The following is a 19913-nucleotide window of genomic DNA, read 5'->3' on the forward strand; positions in this document are numbered from 1 at the left end:
ACGCCTCCCACATTTCGGGGACTCAGAGATGCCGCCCTTTTCCTGAAATGGACCCTCCGAGTACGCGCAACCCCTTCCCTGACCCCCGATCAGAGGCAGAAAGAGGTCCCCCACCGTCTTTGGTAAAATAGAGTGGTTCCCCCTAGCCCACCGGCTTAGCGTCCTCACTCCGCCCCCGTCCCTGGCTGGAGACCCTCACGGCCTTGTAGGGGCCAGGAGGAGGTTCCACGCGTCAAGGGCACTGAGGACATCCAGGCCCAAACTGGGGATGGGCCAACTGCGCGCAGCAGAACCTTTCTCCACCGGGGCCGTGTGTGCCCGCCGGTCGGCTTAGGCGGAGACACCACAGTTAGCGTCCCTCCCGCTCCCGCCCTCTTCTCCCCGCCCTGTTTGCGAAGGCTCGCTTTCCTCCCCGCCCAAGTTCCGGCGCCGCTCCTGCGGGGGAGTTCCGCACCGCCCCGGGGGCCCCCACGCCAGAATCTCCGAAGCTGCTGGCAGCGTCCGGCACTTCTGAGCGCGGGGGACGAGAGCCTGCAGGTTTCCTCCAGCTGGGGACGGCGAAGAGGGAAAGGGCAGGCGGAGGCCGTGTTAGGCCTAAGGCTGGATAGGCCTGGTCACGTGAGGCGCGCCCGTCTTTTCGCCATCCGGGGTGCGCGTGGTCCTCTCGGGACCCCGCCGGCGACCCGTAGGCTCGGGCACGCGCCTGTCGCATCCCGCAGAAAGGAGGGTCCGGCTTGAGGCCCGGGGCGGCGGCCGCTATGGATATCCCTTCGGCCCAGGGCCGGCGCCTGGGACCTGGCGGGCGGCCCTGACCCCTCTCCTCCCTGCCCGGGCTGGGTCGCGAACGTGCCCCCCGCGGCACTCGGCCTCCTCCGCGTCTCCGCCTTCCCCGGGCCGCAGTGCTGCCTGGGCGCGGCGGCGGCGACGGCGCCCTGTTGAATGGGCTGTGAGGGCCCAGGTTTGAAGCGCTGGCGAACGCGGCCTCCGGGGGCGCACGGCAGCAGCAGCGGTGGCGACCAAACGGGTGTTAGAGTTGGCGGCGGCCATGGAGGGCCTGGCTGGCTATGTATATAAAGCGGCCAGCGAGGGCAAAGTGCTGACCCTGGCCGCCTTGCTTCTCAACCGGTCTGAAAGCGACATCCGCTATCTGCTGGGCTATGTCAGCCAGCAGGGAGGGCAGCGCTCCACGCCCCTCATCATCGCAGCCCGCAATGGACACGCAAAGGTGGTGCGCCTGCTGTTAGAACATTACCGGGTGCAGACTCAGCAGACTGGCACCGTCCGCTTCGACGGGTAGGTACATCCCAAGCCAGCGTCCCCTCCGACGCTCTCGGACTCATTAATTCACGGGCCCTCCCCTCCCTCACCCTCTCTTACCCTCTCTTCCTGTAGGTACTCACTTATCCCCTTTTCCCCCCTGCCCCGCTAATGCCCACTTCATCTTCCACGGCTAATACTCCATCCCACGTTTTGCTGCTCGTCCTCAGCCCCTACCCCTCATTCCCTCAGTGGGGAGATAACCACACCCTCGGCCTTGAGTCGTCTTCTCTACTAGTCTGTGAACAAGCCATTTGAAGGAGGTGGCTGCTTTTCTAGCTTTTACTTTTAATGGAATCGGTGTTGTAACTGATCAGAAATTAAGGAGGTCAGCAGTTAACATTGAAGAACTCCGAAAGAGTTATTAGGGCATCCATTTTTACCCCTTCAAGTGAGTGGTTCCATAAAACCGGCAGCGGGCTGCTGGGCCCTTAATATCAAATTAAGCACCTAGAACGAGCAGCAGCTGCAGCCTCACGAGGGCTTGTCACGCAGCCAGCCATCCCAAGACATGATTCTGATTCCTCGACATTGCTGAGTGTAGATACATTGGCTACAAAAATGGCATTGGACCTGGTGTGGGAGATGATGACATTCTTAAATTACATCTTACCCTGTGATGTTGTGGAAAACTTGGTCATTTACTGTTAGTCGAGGTGGGAAGTTTAAAAATGCACGTTGTTATGCCTAAGACTTGCCCTTTGAGTTTAATTGTACGTATTTTTGGATGTTTGACATTATCCTCTTTTCTGTGCTGGAGAATTATAACATGTTCACAGAATACAACTGCATAACAATTTGGCTACATTTGTTTTGGTCGACTTGTGCTAGTACATAAGCGATTTTAGCTTTTTTTTTTTTCTTTTAAAGTAAATAGGATCTGAGCATACGAATACATATCTTTGGTTTTGGTGATTAAAAACTGCTTGGCTAAAACTCGATTGAAAAAGCATTTCTTCTTTAAGATGACTAGGGATATGTTCAGTTTTGGTTGATTCTTTTTTAGGTTTAAACAATAAAAGCTTTTTATTTTAGATGAGTGGAAAATATAGCGTTACATCATAATGAAATGGTAGCCTCTGGGTAATGGCTTATATCTCGGGTATCACCATTATACACGTTAAGGAGATGGTTTTTTTCATGTTGACCAAAGATGGCAACCTGATTCATGTTTGTTTTTCCTTACTGGCTTCCGTGTCCTCTCTGTAACTCCTTGCATTCCCATACCTAGAGGAGTGAAGCACAATGACCTCTGAACCTCCAGTACCATTCCAGCTGTATAGGCACATGCAGTCATTGAGATGAATTTCTTTTTTCTTTCTTTCTTTTTTTTTTCTTTTTCTTTTGGGATGGAGTTTCACTCTTGTTACCCAGGCTGGAGTGCAATGGCACGATCTCGGCTCACCGCAACCTCCGCCTCCTGGGTTCAGGCAATTCTCCTGCCTCAGCCTCCCGAGTAGCTGGGATTACAGGCACAGGCCACCATGCCCAGCTAATTTTTTGTATCTTTAGTAGAGACGAGGTTTCACCATGTTGACCAGGATGGTTTCGATCTCTTGACCTCGTGATCCACCCGCCTCGGCCTCCCAAAGTGCTGGGATTACAGGCGTGAGCCACCGGCCTGGTGAGAAGAATTTCTGTAATAACAGCTGCTTGGGAATACTGCTGAGGCAATGTACATAAGGGAGAATAGTGGGGCGAGAAAAGAGTTTTCTAGAGAATTTAGAAAGGCTTTGCTTAGTACCATCTTTCTCAGTCGTCAAAGAGATGTTTTGAGGTGGCAATTAAAAGAACTTGAAATGACTAGAAATGTAGCATTGAGCCTGTATAGTGGCTTATTTTTCCCAGTGTTCAGTATGGCCAGAAAAATTAATGGGTTTGGTAAGTAAACATTTATTGAACACCTACTGTGTGCTGGATTCTGTGGTAGTGATTGGATATGCAGAGATGAGTAACATACTTTTCTGTCCTGGAGGATGACAGTCTGGGTGGGGGGAGAGAAATAATATAACTGAATATTCACAGATGCCATGCCATTTAGGGTTGTAGAAATCTTTTGGATTACTGAGGGAAAACAGGGAAAGGAAGTGCTCAGTTTTATGGCGGGGGGGGGGGGCGGGGGTGGGGCAAGAATCTGGAAAGGCTTCACAGAGGAGGTGATGTTGGAGCTGTGTTTTAAAGAGTAGTAGGATGTGAAGGGGAGGGGCAGCAGCATGGTGCTCCTGCAGCAGCAGGTGCACCTGCAGTTTCAGGTGCTGTTGCAAGAAGGGATTCAGGTTGGAGCAATTAAGAAAGAGATTGTGGGAGACTGGAGAGAGCTGGAGACCGGATTTTGATGATCCCGGAATAAAGTGCTAAGAGTAAGACTGGTGAAACTGCAATCTCAGATGTTTCTCTCATTTGTGATTTTATCTCCTTGATTCCCTATATCAATTGAGCTTATGGATTATTACAATTATGAATTTATTAGCTGCTATGTAAAACTAGTTTCATCTTTATTGAATGCTTATGATGGGCCTAGCCTGTGTCATGTTCTGGAGGAAGTGTGAGGTACAGGAAATTTAAGGTTTCTACTTTTGAGAAGCTTACAAATTAATTAATAAAAGAGGTATCGATGTTTCTAGTCACCTCTCTGCCCATTCACACCCTCTGTGAGATTATTTTACAGTTTAGCCAAGTCATTTTAGCATTTTAGAATGAAAAAAGTGTGTGATGATTTCACTTTGCGATTATTTCAGATATTGTGAAAATGTTAGCCTGAATACTTTAACAGTAGAAAGCTCACTTGACTCTTGGGGGCTGACCTTTGAAAAATACATATCCAGCCCCCTGCCCTCACTGGTACTTGGGACTCATGGCCAGGTGGGGATTAACAGGTTCTCTGTGTGTTTTGAAGTAGATTAGTGTTTCTAATTTTTAGTCATTCACATGCTATCTTCACAATTTTTGGCCAAATTGTTCACTAACTATCTTGCTGTTTACTTAATATCGTTCTTTAAATTTTCTGTTATTTGCTTTTTCTTTGTTTTTAGAATGTTTTACTTCTTAGCTTCATCCTGTGTAATAGTTTCTGTGTAATAATGGTTTTGATGTTTTCTATGTGTGTGTGAGAGAGACAGACATTAAAATAAATATTACAAAAAGTTTAAAAATGTCTGTGTTCTACCTAAAAACTTTGGTAATACCTTAGGAAACTAAAGTGGATTCATGATAGAGCCTCAAGGGGAAAGGGACCACCCACCTAGATTAAGCCATTAATATTTGAGTCCTTGTTCACATTTTTAGGAGTAAAGTTTGAGATGATTTTACTGTGGCTTAACATGTGAACACCATGTTGATATACATGAGTGGGAGTGAAAGAAGATCCCTTAGTTGAATAGTGGGAAGCTTTAAGAATGTCATAAAAATGGGGCCGGGCGCGGTGGCTCATGCCTATAATCCCAGCACTTTAGGAGGCCAAGGCGGGTGGGTCACGAGGTCAAGAGATCGATTCTGTCCTGGTCAACATGGTGAAACCCCATCTCTACTAAAAATACAAAAAATTAACTGGGCACGGTGGTGTGTGCCTGTAATCCCAGCTACTCATGAGGCTGAGGCAGGAGAATTGCCTGAACCCGGGAGGCAGAGGTTGCGGTGAGCTGAGATCGCGCCATTGCACTCCAGCCTGGGTAACAAGAGCAAAACTCTGTCTCAAAAAAAAAGAATGTTATAAAAATGGAACAGAACAAGGGGAAGGTGTCATGTGACCATGGAATGTTATGCTGGTCTGAGTTCTGAGGGTGTGACTGCTCTCTGCCACAGTTTGTGGGGGATCACCTGTCCTTGAAAAGGTTTGCTGATGTGGACGGGGAGAATAGGACTTCCGAGAATTTTCAGGCTTTTTGTTGAGTGTTGTTACTTTTAGTCAGTGCTAGTATTAATACTTCTGATAAATGTTCAGGTAGAGGAAAGGCATGGCAGTATTTGACTTCATTTAGAAAGTCACTGGCAATATATATGTCAAGGAATTACATTTAATGTAATACATGATTTTTAAGGATTTTGGTTAAAATGAAGTGGGAATCATTTATATTGAATGAATTTTTATTTCCATTTCAAATGCTTGAACCAGGCATTTCTTTTTTTTTTTTTTTGAGACGGAGTTTCTCTTTTGTTACCCAGGCTGGAGTGCAATGGTGCGATCTCGGCTCACTGCAACCTCCGCCTCCTGGGTTCAAGCAATTCTCCTGCCTCAGCCTCTCGAGTAGCTGGGATTACAGGCATGCGCCACCGTGCCCAGCTAATTTTTTGTATTTTGAGTAGAGACGGGGTTTCACCATGTTGACCAGGATGGTCTCGATCTGTTGACCTCGTGATCCACCCGCCTCGGCCTCCCAAAGTGCTGGGATTACAGGCTTGAGCCACCGCGCCCGGCCTTGAACCAGGCATTTCTATTTCAAATTGAACCAGGTAATAGATGAGCTTCGCCTTGTGATCAGAAATGTTATCTCTTATTGTGAAAAGTTTCCATCATCTGATGCATACAATTTGTTTGAAAAGGTGAATATCAGATTATAGTTTCTTGTTTTGAAGATGAATACATAATAGAGAACTCGCATTGTAATTTTGGACTGGGCCTAGAAAAATAATTGTTTTATAGTGCTTCTCCTGTAGGAACTTAGTAAATATTGCGTTAATTTTATCTTTAATTTCTGTTAAATGCATTTGGTATTTTGTTTTGAGGCTGTCTTTTAATTTTAGCTAGATTTTATAGATGGAGGAATATCATAGATGTTTGTATTATAATTCTCTTTAATCTGATTAATATTTTGATTTAGATGTAGAAATTCTGAATTTACCAAGGCTAATGTTTCTGAAGGACTAGTCTTATGAAACAATCTGCATTGATTTTTTTGGTCACAGAATATATTTACAATTTTTCATTGCCTCAATAGAGATAGGTAACTGGAACTTTTTTGAGGCTCCTGTCAAATTACTGTACCTCAAGGGGAAAAATGGAAATTATTAGACTATACCAGGAAGAATATTAAACTGACCAAGTAGTTTCCATTATAGAAACCAAATGAATACTTGTAATTTTTTACTCTTACATCATATATTCTGAGAAGTTTGAGATCAGAAAAATATTTTAATCACTTTTTGTCTCTTTTCATCTCTAAAATGAGGGTAATGCTTTGCTTGTAGGGTTATTGCTAGGGTTACAGATAATGTGTGTGATTGCCTGTTTTAATCTAACATTTCTTGAGTTTGAAGTAGTTTAGATTCCTGTTCCCTGACACATAATAATTTGATGTCTTAAAATCTAGACCGGTTGCAGTGGCTCAAATCTGTAATCCCAGCACTTTGGGAGGCTGAGGTGGGAATAAATTTGAGCTCAGGCATTTGAGACCATCCTGGGCAATGTAGTGAGACCTCATCTTTTCCAAAAATGAAACAAAACAAAGCAAAAAGGTAGTAGGCAGTCCCAGCTACACAAGGAGGCTGAGGCGGGCAGATCCCATGAGCCTGGGAGATCTAGGCTGTGGTGAGCAGTGGTTATGCCACTGTGGTGAGCAATGATTGTGCCACTGTATTTAGCCTGTGCAACAGAGCAAGACCTTGTTTCAAAACAGAACAAATGCAGTGCAAGGAAACATTGTAACTATGTAACTGTCACTGTGTATTAACTATGTATTTTTTGATTACCTTAACCAATTCGAAAATGTACTTTAAATTAAAACAAATGTTTGAACAATGATGTGTACTATGTTTCCTTTTGATGCATTTTATGGTATTCCAAGTACTTTTGTATTTTTCTGCATAATAGTTAAACTACAATATAATAGTATAAAAAGGCATAGTAATTCTACCTACCTCATAGAGTTACTGTGGAGATTAAGTGAGATATATTGCATATTCAGCAATTCTACAGTGCTTGGCACAGTGGAAGTATTTGATATAAATTACTCCCATTCATTTAAATGTTTTTCCTTAAAGTCATTTGTGCTTTTCTTTTTAATTATATGCTTTTTAGGCGGTATAACATATCCAGCAAAGTGCGTGATTCTTGTGTACAATACTGTTCAATGAATTTTTAATATATTTACATCCATCGAGTCATTTTCTAGATCAATGTGTAGAACATTTTTATCACTCTAAAGGTTTCCCTTGTATCCCTTCTCAACTTCCTCCCTTTCCCTTCCCAGAGGTAACGATTATTTTTGACTTCTGTTAGGGTTGGCTGTGTCCCCAACACTGAATTCCCAAGTGTTATGTGAGGGACCTGGTGGGAGGTAATTGAATCATGGGGGCAGGTCTTTCCCATGCTGTTCTTATGATAGTAAGTCTCATGAGATCTGATGGTTATTATAAGGGGGAGTTTTCCTGCACAAGCTCTCTTTGCCTGCTGCCATCCATGTAAGACGTGACTTGCTGCTCCTTGCCTTCCGCCATGATTGTGAAGCCTCCCCAGTCATGTGGAACTGTAAGTCCAATAAACCTTTTTTTCTTTTGTAAATTGCCCAGTTTCGGGTATGTCTTTATCAGCAGTGTGAAAACAGACTAATACAAAGTTTGTCACCTCAGATTACTTTTGACTGTACTTGAACTTCTGATAAACAGAATTATGTGGTATGTACTCTTTTTGTCTGGCTTTCTTCACTTAACATGGTGTCTTTGAGATTCATCCATGTACTTGCATGTATCAGTAGTTTCTTTTTTTAATGCTGTGTGTTATTCCATTGCATGAATATACTGCAGTTTATACGTTTTCCAGTTAATTAATATTTTGGTTGTTTCCACTGCTTGACTGTTATGAATAAAATTGCAGTGAACATTTGTGTGTGTTGTTTGGTGGACGTTTGCATTTAGTTATCTGGTATATATCAAGGAGTGGAATTGCTGGGTCATTGGGTAGATGTTTGTTTAACTAACAGATACTGCCAAATAGTTTCCCTGAAGTTCACAACCAAATTACATTCCTACTTGCAGTTTTCACCAGCAATGAGAATTTCAGTTGCCACATCTTAGTCAACACTTAGTATTACCCTGTCGGTCTTGTTAATTTTAGCTATTCTGCTGGGTGTATATATTGTTAAACAGGTTTTAATTTGCATTTCCTTGGTAATTATCTTGAGCGTCTTTTCATATGCATATTGGCCATTTGGGTATCTTTTGTGAAGTATACTTGTTCAGTCTTCTTTTTTTTTTTTTTCTTCCTGTTATTCTCTTAAATAGAGTGGCAACCGAATCTTGCTATGTTATGCAGGCTGGTCTTGAACTCTTGGGCTCAACAATCTTCTTAGCCTCCCACAGTGCTGGATTACAGGTGTGAGCCACTGCCTCCGGCCACTTAATCGCTTTCTTTATAATGTTTTTTGCTGAATGGAAGTTCTAGTTTTAATGAAATCCAGTAAATACTTTCTTTTTCTTTAATGGTTAATACTTTTTTGGTATTTTGTTCAAGAAATTGTGATCAACACTAAGTTCATTATAGTCTATGGCTTTTTTTTTTTTTAAAGAAGCTTTTCTTGTTTTGCTTTTTACAGTATAGGTCTATACTATGTCTTGAATTTTTGTATGTACTGTGAGGTGTAGGAATCAAGGTTAATTATTTTCTGTATAGATTATCTTGTTGCTCCAGAAGTATTTATTAAAAAGACTGTTTTCTACCTGAATGTCACTGGAGCCTTTGTCAGAAATCAAGGGATTTTGTATGTGCGCATCTATTTCTGGAGGGTTTTTTTGTTTGTTTGTTAATATTATTTTATCCCCATGCTAGCACTTATTTTAATTATTGTAGTTTGTCCTCCAGCTTTATTTTTCATGAAGATTATCTTGGTTGTTTGCGTTTCCATATTCTTTTTAGAACTGGCCTGTCAATTGTTTCTTTCTCTTTTCTCCCTTCCTCCCTTTCCTTCCTCTCCTTCCCATTTTAGACGCAGAGTCTTGCACTGTTTCTCAGGCTCGAGTGCACTGGCATGATCATGGCTCACTGTAGCCTTGACCTCTTGGGCGCGCGCGTACACACACACACACACACACACACACCACACAACCTGCTGGGATTTTGATTTGGCTTATATCAAATCTATAGATCGTTTTGGGGGAGAATTGACCTCTTAACATTATAGAGTCTTCTGGATCATGAACATGGAATATTTTCTCATTTATTTATCTCAGGAGTGTTTTGTAGTTTTCAGTGTAGAAGTCCTGTATATGTTTCCTTAGATTTATTACTAGATATTGGTATTTTTGGATGCTGTTGGAAATGGTATTTTTTAACAATGGAAAAATGTTTATTGAACTTTATATAAACATGACAATAAAAACATAATAAGTGAATTTTAATTAAACTGAATTGTTTGCAGAACATACAGTTGGCATCACTGATGTAGTGTCTTTATTTTCTTGATTCTTTTTTATTTTATTTTTTTAAGATAGAGTTTTGCTCTTGTCACCCAGGCTAGAGTGCAAAAATGGGTACAATCACTGCAACCTCTGCCTCTGGGTTCAAGCAATTCTCCTGCCTCAGCCTCCTGAGTAGCTGGGATTATAAGCATGCTCCACTATGCCTGTCTGATTTTTATATTATTAGTAGAAATGGGATTTTACCATGTTGGCCAGGCTGGTCTTGGAACTCCTGACCTCTGGTGATCCGCCCCTTGGCCTCCCAGAGTGCTGGAATTATAGGCGGGAGCTAGTGCACCTGGCCTGATTTATGCTTTAGTTTTTGTTTTTTTTAATTAATTAATGGTGCATTTTTAAAAATTAAAATTAAAACAATTTCAGGAGGCTTCTGATTTTTTTTTTTTGAGGTATATCTTACATACAGTAAAATGCAGAGATCTTGGAACTCCTGACCTCTGGTGATCCGCCCCTTGGCCTCCCAGAGTGCTGGAATTATAGGCGGGAGCTAGTGCACCTGGCCTGATTTATGCTTTAGTTTTTTTTTTTTTTTAAATCAATTAATGCTGCATTTTAAAAAATAAAACAATTTCAGGAGGCTTCTGATTTTTTTTTTGAGGTATATCTTATATACAGTAAAATGCAGAGATCTTTTTTTTGTTTTTGCCCTGCCCCCCACAGAGATCTTAAGTATGCAGTTTGTTACTTTTTTTTTCCCTAAATATCCATCCATGTGGCTGCCACCCAGATCAAAATACAGGACATTTCCATTACCTTCAAGTCTCTTCCCAGCCAGTCCTAGCCTCTTCTCTGTAGGTAACCACTTTTGATAAGAAGGCTTTTGGTTATAAACACTTTGTGTCATTATGTGAAAATGAAGCAGTTTTTGCTTAAATTATTATAAAATGACTATTTTCAGTAGAAGTGATAAAGGGTGTTGTTTTTTGTGGTGATGTTAACTGGAATTAAGCCATGATATTTATATGTCTTAAGTCTGTTCTGTGGCGTTGTAACAAAATACCTGAGACAGTAATTTATGAGCAGAAATTTATTTCTCATATTTCTGGAGGCTGGAATGTTCAAGATCAAGGTGCCGACAGGTTCAGTTGTCTGGTGAGGGCCTCATCCTCCCAAGGAGAGGAATGCTGTGTCCTCACATGGTGGAAGGTGAAAAGGCAAGCCAGCTGAACATTGCTAACGACTCTTTTTTTTTTTTTTTTGAGATGGAGTTTTGCTCCGTCGCCCAGGCTAGAGTACAATGGTGTGATCTTGGCTCACTACAACCTCCGCCTCCCAGGTTCAAGCGATTTCTCCTGCCTCAGCCTCCGTAGTATCTGGCATTACAGGCGTGTGCCACCATGCCCGGCTAATTTTTCTATTTTTGGTAAAGACAGGGTTTCACCATGCTGGCCAGGCTGGTCTTGAACTCCTGAACTCAAGTGATCTGCCCATCTCAGCCTCCCAAAGTGCTGGGATTATAGGCGTGAGCCATCACGCCTGGCCTGAGGTGTCTTGTATATGGTCCTTAATCTCATTCACAAGGGGAGGAGTGCTCATGATCTAATCACCTCTTCATCACCTCTTAATGCTATTCCCATTGGCAACACCTGAATTTTGGTGAGGACACATTTAAACCATAGCTCCAGGAGCATTATACTCTTTTTTACTTCATGGGAGATATAATTTGACCAGTGTTACGAGGTTGTATAGTGAGAAGCTTACTAGTGAGGGTTTTGGTATGTATATTTAATTGCTCTAGAGAATATTGCTTTGATCAACCTTTCTTCTTAACACTTCCAAATATACTTCTGCTTCTAGCACAGTAGACTGTCTCCAATAAAATCAGGTCTTTTGGTTACTGGCAAAAAATTGAGAAATTGAGGTTGGGGAAAATTGACAGTGGAAAGGTGGGGAAGATTGAACTCTAGCAATAGTCTAATTTTGTACGTTAAATAATGAACCTAGCACATATCAGATGTTCGGTAAGTAAGTGATATATATGGAGCCAGAAGTCCAGTCACGTCAGAGAAGATACCTGCTTAGGTTTTCCAAAAGTGCTAATTATTTCCTGTTGCTAATATTTTTTTCCTATACTGGTTGATTGAGGAACATATATAGACAAGCATTATATGTATGCACATATACATGTATATTTTAAAACTTTTAAATTGGAGCATAACATAACTTAGAGAAAAATGTGCTAATTATAAACGTATAAAAAGTTCACAAAGTGAACGTATTTGTTTACTATAGTCCCCTTTGTGCTTTCTCTCATTCACTACTACTCCCCAAAAGTAACCAGTATCCTCACTTCTAACACTGCGGATAGGTATGTAAATGTAATAATATAATATGTACTGTGTTCATCTAACTTCTTTTCCTTAGCAACAGGTTTATGTTATCTATCCATATTGTGTATGGAGCAGTAATTATCTCATTCTCATTGCTGTAGTGTAGTACTCACTTAGCTTAGGGAAAACTTACCTGCTTTCTTTTTCTCTTTTTGAGACGGAGTTTCGTACTGTTGCCTGGGCTGGAGTGCAGTGGCGTGATCTCCGCTTGCTGCAACCTCTGCCTCCAGGGTTCAAGCGATTCTCCTGCTTCAGCTTCCCGAGTAGCTGGGATTATAGGCATGCACCACCACGCCCAGCTAACTTTTTGTATTTTTAGTAGAGACGAGGTTTCACTATGTTGGTCATGATGGTCTTGAACTCCTGACCTTGTGATCCACCCGCCTGGGCCTCCCAAAGTGCTGGGATTACAGGTGTGAGCCACCCCACCTGGCTATTTTTTCCTTCTTACAGCAGTGTCTAAATACAGCTTTAATGCAGGGTGCTGTATTCTGCTTCTAGCACAGAAGAATACAGGCGTGGCTTTCATAATTGTCAGAAACTGCCTGCTACTTGGAGGCTGCTGGGAAGGAGGAACATGTTGTTCTCTTAGGAGCCAGTGGATCAACTTGGTGGTGAAGAAGCTACCTCCATACATTTTCTCTGTACCTTTGGAAATGTATTTACTTTTGCAATAGAAAGTTAGTGATTTTTCGGATTTGTTTTTAAGGGTTATATACTCTAGTGATAACAGTAAAACCAGCATATAGTGAGCTTATATTAGGTACAACTACTAAGCAAAGTGCTTTTCTTAAGTTACCCGTTTTTATTTTCATGAGAGGTTATGTTTTATTAATGTTCTGGAGAGTGAGGTCTTGGTTGGTGCGAGTGAATACATCCTTTAAACGTATGTTAGGCTGTGGCCTCCATTATCTAACTGCTTATTCTTTTCATGTGTAGGTATGTCATTGATGGTGCCACTGCTCTTTGGTGTGCCGCTGGAGCAGGACATTTTGAAGTTGTTAAACTTCTAGTCAGCCATGGAGCCAACGTGAACCACACCACAGTAACTAATTCAACCCCCCTGCGGGCAGCATGCTTTGATGGCAGACTGGACATTGTGAAATACCTGGTTGAAAATAATGCCAACATCAGCATTGCCAACAAATACGACAACACCTGCCTAATGATTGCAGCATATAAGGGACACACTGATGTGGTCAGATACCTTTTAGAACAACGTGCTGATCCTAATGCTAAAGCACATTGTGGAGCCACAGCATTGCACTTTGCAGCTGAAGCTGGGCACATAGATATTGTGAAAGAGCTGATAAAATGGCGTGCTGCTATAGTAGTAAATGGCCATGGGATGACGCCACTGAAAGTAGCTGCCGAAAGCTGTAAAGCAGATGTTGTTGAACTGTTACTCTCTCATGCTGATTGTGACCGAAGAAGTCGAATCGAAGCTTTGGAACTCTTGGGTGCCTCCTTTGCAAATGACCGTGAGAACTATGACATCATGAAGACGTACCACTATCTATATTTAGCCATGTTAGAGCGCTTTCAAGACGGTGATAACATTCTTGAAAAAGAGGTTCTTCCACCAATCCATGCTTATGGGAATAGAACTGAATGTAGAAATCCTCAGGAACTGGAATCCATTCGGCAAGACAGAGATGCTCTTCACATGGAAGGCCTTATAGTTCGGGAACGGATTTTAGGTGCTGACAATATTGATGTCTCTCATCCCATCATTTACAGGGGGGCTGTTTATGCGGATAACATGGAATTTGAGCAGTGTATCAAGTTGTGGCTTCATGCCCTGCATCTTAGACAGAAAGGTAACAGGAACACCCACAAAGATCTTCTTCGATTTGCTCAAGTTTTCTCACAAATGATACATTTGAATGAAACTGTGAAGGCCCCAGACATAGAATGTGTTTTGAGATGCAGTGTTTTGGAAATTGAACAAAGTATGAACAGAGTGAAAAATATTTCAGATGCTGATGTCCACAATGCTATGGACAATTATGAATGTAATCTCTATACCTTTCTGTATTTAGTGTGCATCTCTACCAAAACACAGTGCAGTGAAGAAGATCAGTGCAAAATTAACAAGCAGATCTACAACCTGATTCACCTCGATCCCAGAACTCGTGAAGGTTTTACCTTGCTGCATCTAGCTGTCAACTCCAATACTCCAGTTGATGATTTCCACACCAATGACGTCTGCAGCTTTCCAAATGCACTTGTCACAAAGCTCCTGCTGGACTGTGGTGCTGAGGTGAATGCCGTGGACAATGAGGGAAACAGCGCCCTTCATATTATCGTGCAGTACAACAGGCCCATCAGTGATTTTTTGACCTTGCACTCTATCATCATTAGCCTGGTTGAAGCTGGAGCGCACACTGACATGACGAATAAACAGAATAAAACTCCGCTAGACAAAAGTACAACTGGGGTATCTGAAATACTACTAAAAACTCAAATGAAGATGAGTCTCAAGTGCCTGGCTGCCCGAGCAGTTCGGGCTAATGACATTAACTACCAAGACCAGATCCCCAGAACTCTTGAAGAGTTTGTTGGATTTCATTAAGTGACTGGATATGTAAAATCGTTTAATGTGGTGCTAAAAAGTAAAGGACTTGAATCACAGACAATAGAATTATGTGTTCATAAATTCCGCTTTTCTTTCCACTACCCTTCCTCCCATCCCATCCTTCCTTAGTTCTGTACTTGTTTTTCTTGCCTCATGGTAATTGATTTCAGACACTTTAAACAAAGCCACATCATTGTTTTGGTGTTAACTATAAGGTATTTGGATATTGGTCACCTATTTGTCTTTCTTAAAGGAACAGATAAAAATGTTTATGTAACAAGGGACATTTATAACTTCAAGTTGATAATGTTTTAAACAGCTGCTTACAAAAGTATTTCTGTTAAGCCTATGTCAGCGTGTTATCCATGCAGCAGTTTTGAGGATTTCATTAAGAAAAATCTTAAAAGGAACATTAAAAGGAATGGGATATCCAGGTGTTCTGCACATGCCAAACTGCTGTAGATAGTTTTCACTCTTCCATTATTTATATGGAGTGATGCAGCACATTTTAACATTCAGGAGGATTTTAAAAAAATAGCTGCAGATTAATCTGGAAAATGTGCTAATTTAATAATATTTACGCATTTATAAAGTTAAATCCATTTGAAATTGTTGCATTATGCTGGGTAGTATATACAAAATGGTTATCATCGTAAATCAACTTTTCAGAGAATCTTGATGGACTCTGCCTTTAGGCTTGAATTCTTCAAAGTCTATTTTAATGAAATTTATCTAAATTGCAACTGTCTATTTGATTCAGTGCATAGACATGTAAAACATGAATGCTGTTTTCTTATGAAACAAATTGTCACAGTATAGTTACACATTTTATTTTTGTCCCCTTCTTCCTTTTCCTCCTGTATCTTATCTTTTAAAATTTGGAAACTGCTTTTCCAGAAGGCATTATTTGTGCCTCCCTAAGAAGGTATTTTATTTGTGATGAAAAGGAACCTGGATGTGTTTTAATTTTTTCACTTTCTAAGTCTGTGAGAAGTAGAAGAAATGTCACTAGTGTGGTATAGGAACTTATGTATTTTTTATGATATAAATAATTCTCAATGACACTTGAAAGCTAATTTTGTCTGAGAGCTGCAAATTTTTCAACCACAAAATGTCACTTATTCCGACAGGCTATAGGAGGTCTTTATGATTTTTTGCTTTGTTTTGTTTTAATGGCAACATTTTAACTGTCTCAAAGGATATTCTGTGATTATCTTTTAAGCATCGCAGAAATTCAAGTGAAAGTTACACACTTACTTCTATTGATGTTAAAAATGATGATGAAAGCAAAACTAGCTGTATCTGTAATTTTCTCTCTAGTGCCAAATGAATGCCTTAGCTACTCATAGTGCATGGTACTGTAAGTGAAGACCTGCAGCTTTTTTTTTTTTTTTTTTAATGAAAAGCATTATAATGATGTAGCAGCATCAGATATAAACTTAAAAAAAATAAGGTTTTAATTAACATTTTATCTATGGATAATGCTTTGTAAAGTATAAGAGAAAGGCTGCAGTTGGATCAGTATGAAACAATGACCAAGCCAAAATCAGCACCTAGGGCCTTAAATAAAATAGAAATACCCCACAAAATGAAATATTTTGAAGGGTGGGAGGGGACAGAAGGGGGGACTTTTCCCCCAAGGATGCAAGATACTTTTTACAGTTGTTGTTATACTTTGTGTGTCTTCTTGCTTCAGTTAGGAATGTTTTGGTGGTAAATTCTGTCACGGTAATAGATTTTTATTTTCCTAACCTGAGATTTTACAAGGAAGGTTGGCTTAAAGGGAGGTATTTGAGTGAGCCCTAATTTGAAAATTACCAAACTTGATCCTCCTGGTATGAATCAAGGAAATACTGTACCTTGCTCTTAGCAACTCTCTGTGGCCTGCAAGAGAAAATGTACTTCTTCAAGGTGAGTGAATCATGCTTTTTCCATGGTTCAGATCAGACTCTTTATTTTTCCAACTACAAGGCCTACTTATTGGACAGTCTGAGGAATAGCTTTGATACTTGGTATTCAGTTGGTTCCATTATTAATGTATATTATTTTTATTTAAACATCAAAACTTAAAATATCAGATAATGTTGCATGTTTTAAAAACACATTTCATCCCTTTGGCTACCCAGGACCAGCACTATCTAAGACACTGCTTATTTACAAAATGAGGATAATGACTATATGTACATATTCAGACATCAAAATTTAATGACATTCTGTTTTTGAGAAGGGAAGACAATGCTGGAGAAAGTAAAACTTGACTGAAATGCTGACAGGTTGGAGGATGAATTGAAGACAGTGGAATAAACTATGAACTATGCTAATGGTAGTTAGATTTTTTCCTTTGTTTAGTATAGTAGTAAATCATGTAGTATCTTGCTGAGAATCTAATTCTATCTTGTAAAATCAATCCAAATGCGTATTGTGAAACACCTGTATAAAATCATTCTTGAAATAAGTGATCTACATGCCTGTTTTTTTTTTAAAAAAATGTTTTTAGTAGAATTGTTTTAAAATAACTGTGTTTAGCCAGACCCTTCCCAAACTTTTTTTTTTTTTTTAAAGGAAAATAGGTAAGAAAATGATGGTTCTGTATCTCAGCCCTCCGTGAACTCAGGCTGTCTCCATTTTGCAGCCACTTTGGTCATTTGATGTTTACTGTTGTTATACTTATGCTTTGAATTGTAACTTCATTGATGGTATTATAGATTCACCCAAAACTTCTCTGTCCTGTTTAGTAATTGTTATATAAATCTGGATGAGCTAGAGAGGCCCAGGTGGATGTTTTCATTTGCAAATCATGAGAAACTTAAGTGGGTTTTATGCTCTTGATAGAGTTGGCAAAACAACTGTTGAGTTTAGGTTAACAATTAAACTCAAGAAATGGGCAGCAAACCCATCCCCTCAATTGATAAAGAAGGGGGAATATTTTTTGCGTTAGAATTGACACTGACAACATAGCTTTTTTCAGTCTACCTTGGTTGCTCTAGTAGGCCACAGCCCAACCACGTTAAGGGTCTTTGCTGTGGGAATTTTACATAAACAAAACTCCAAAGCAGACCATCTGTAAGCTTTGGTCTTGCTTGTTTCTGAGAAGGGTTTTATTTCATCATACTAATAGTGGACTAATAATTGGTAATTGTGAGAACTTAGGTATGATAGCATTGTTTGAAGTAACATTTGATTTGGGGGCAGCAGCTTTCTAAATACCAACTCTTATTTGACAAATGTTTTGAAAATTAATATTTTAAGGGAGCAACAGCCTGTTAAGAGTTTCCACCATAGTTGAGGCAGCTACTTTATGAATAAGACCACTTTGGGTTATTGAAGCAGAAGCATTTCTTTTTTTTTTTTTTGGAATGGGGTGGGGTGAGGAGTGAGTTGTTAGACCTTTGATTACAGTTTGCTGGTTTAGAAACAGCCTGTGGCTGAATTAGTGAGTAGATGGATGAAAGTATAAAGGACTTGTTTTTATGGTAGATTTTCTGTAAGAATCTTAAATGTTCCTTTTCAGGTTAGTCAGATGTGTTGATGCACACATGACTATTCTGCTTTTCTGACTGACTGACTATACTATAACATTAAAAAGGGGTTAAAGAAAACAAAACTCTGCCTTTTGTGCTACGAAACATTTAGTCCAGAGGTTTTAAGCTGTGTGTCCATTCCTACTCTGAAAATGCATAGCTTTGTTCTGGATGTCATCTCTTGAAAGTAGAAAACTCCTATGTGTATATCACATTGCAGGACTTTCTTACGTATTTCTGGCAGACTTGCCCAAATCTTTAGATGGGCTGGGTTGTACAGCATGCCCTCCCCCAAATATGGGATCTGAAATACATACTACACTATTGATAGTGGAGATATATTCATTTTTTAAACTGTAAAGTAAATGTGGTCTCTAGGTTTGTGGTGTGTACCTTTGTGTTAATGTGTAGGGAAGGGATAGTGACTTGATGGTTATGGGGAGTGTATCTTGATGTCCATACAGGGGTGAGTATTTCTAAATTACTAACAGCTTTTATCTAAGGTGAGTCACGTGATGAATGGCCTAATCAGAAAAATGAAAGAGCGAAGATGCAAGCTTGCTAAGTGATGAAATGAACAAGATTTTGTATCTGTTTTTTATCAGGTGTTATAAAACTTGTGCATGGCTTTTTTTGTTGTTGCTTAGTAACTGGTAGAGAAGAAAAGATGAGGAAAGAAACTCAGCTTTCCTTACCAATCTTTTCAGAGGTACGTAGCTGGGGAGTAAAATCTGACTGGCCTAATCGATGGAAAAGACCCTGTCCTTTTCACCCCATCCTGCAGTCCTCCGTGTAGAGGAGCTACATTGTTGTATTCTAGTAATTCGCTGTGAGTTATAACAAACCAGTGATGTCATTCTATTGTGCACTTTTGTCAAAGCATTTATGTGACTTTAATAAACACAGTAAACTTGCTGACTGCACCAGAGGTCTGTTAGTGATTCATATATTGCATGACATTTTCTATTTGAGTTTGACATGTAGAGTCCTTTTTAGTTTCAGGGCAATTGACAGTCCTAATAGCTCAGCTAATCTGAAACTAACAATCTTGCTGTGTAAAAGGAAAAAATGGTGTTTGTGTTCAGTAAATGTTTGAAAAAAACTACTTTGAGGTTTGTGTCTTTATTATTCAGTGTGCCTAAGTTGCGAAGTTCTTTTGTTGAATTCCTTAAAAAAAAAGTTGTCAAAGTTATATATGTGCATGGGAAAAAATTCAGATAATAAACAAATATTCAAAAATATTTTTTAAAAGTTCCCTTCCCATCTCTCCCCGCCTCCCATTTGGACTCTGCAGAGAAAATCACTATTAATAGTTTTTTGAGTAGCTTCCCAGAATGTTTCTGTGCACATATGTATTATTTCTCCTTTTCATTTTTTTAAAATGCAAGTGAACGTCTACCTTTGCAACACAATTCTGCATCTTATCTTTTTCATTTTGTATGTCTTGGGCATTTTCCATTTCTAAGTGTGTAGATTTTTAAAACAATAACTTTATAGCATTTAATTCTGTTGACAGACTGAAAATATATTTAACTAGATCTTATTGATGGACTTTCAGGTTTTCAGTTTTTGATATTTCAAATAATGCTGCAGTGAATGTCCTTATGTACAGTACCTACAGGACAGATTCATTCCTAGTACTGGAACTTGGTGTACCGACTACTTAAAATCTTGACAGAGGTTATCTAATTGCCTTCCATCTCTCTGCATCTTTACTGGCTTCAGATAGCTAATCATTTAGTTTTTACAAAGTTGTGATTA

General features: G+C 40.2%; 1 protein-coding gene across 2 annotated transcripts; it reads left to right on the forward strand.

The window, feature by feature from the left end:
* Positions 1–383: 383 nt before the first annotated feature.
* On the forward strand, positions 384–19075 carry FEM1B (fem-1 homolog B). 2 transcript variants are annotated; one of them, XM_035259016.3, is made up of 3 exons: positions 5086–5147; positions 5767–5856; positions 12993–19075. In XM_035259016.3, exons 2-3 carry the CDS (start codon positions 5798–5800, stop codon positions 14626–14628), a joined length of 1695 nt encoding a protein of 564 aa, XP_035114907.1. In that variant the 5' UTR covers positions 5086–5147; positions 5767–5797; the 3' UTR covers positions 14629–19075. The 2 variants fall into 2 exon arrangements, with proteins under 2 accessions (XP_002753318.1, XP_035114907.1); XM_002753272.6 differs by lacking the exons at positions 5086–5147; positions 5767–5856 and adding an exon at positions 384–1293.
* The last annotated feature ends 838 nt before the right edge of the window (positions 19076–19913 follow it).

The sequence above is a fragment of the Callithrix jacchus genome, chromosome 8 (genome assembly GCF_049354715.1).
Source record: "Callithrix jacchus isolate 240 chromosome 8, calJac240_pri, whole genome shotgun sequence".
NCBI classification, from domain to species: domain Eukaryota; kingdom Metazoa; phylum Chordata; class Mammalia; order Primates; family Cebidae; genus Callithrix; species Callithrix jacchus.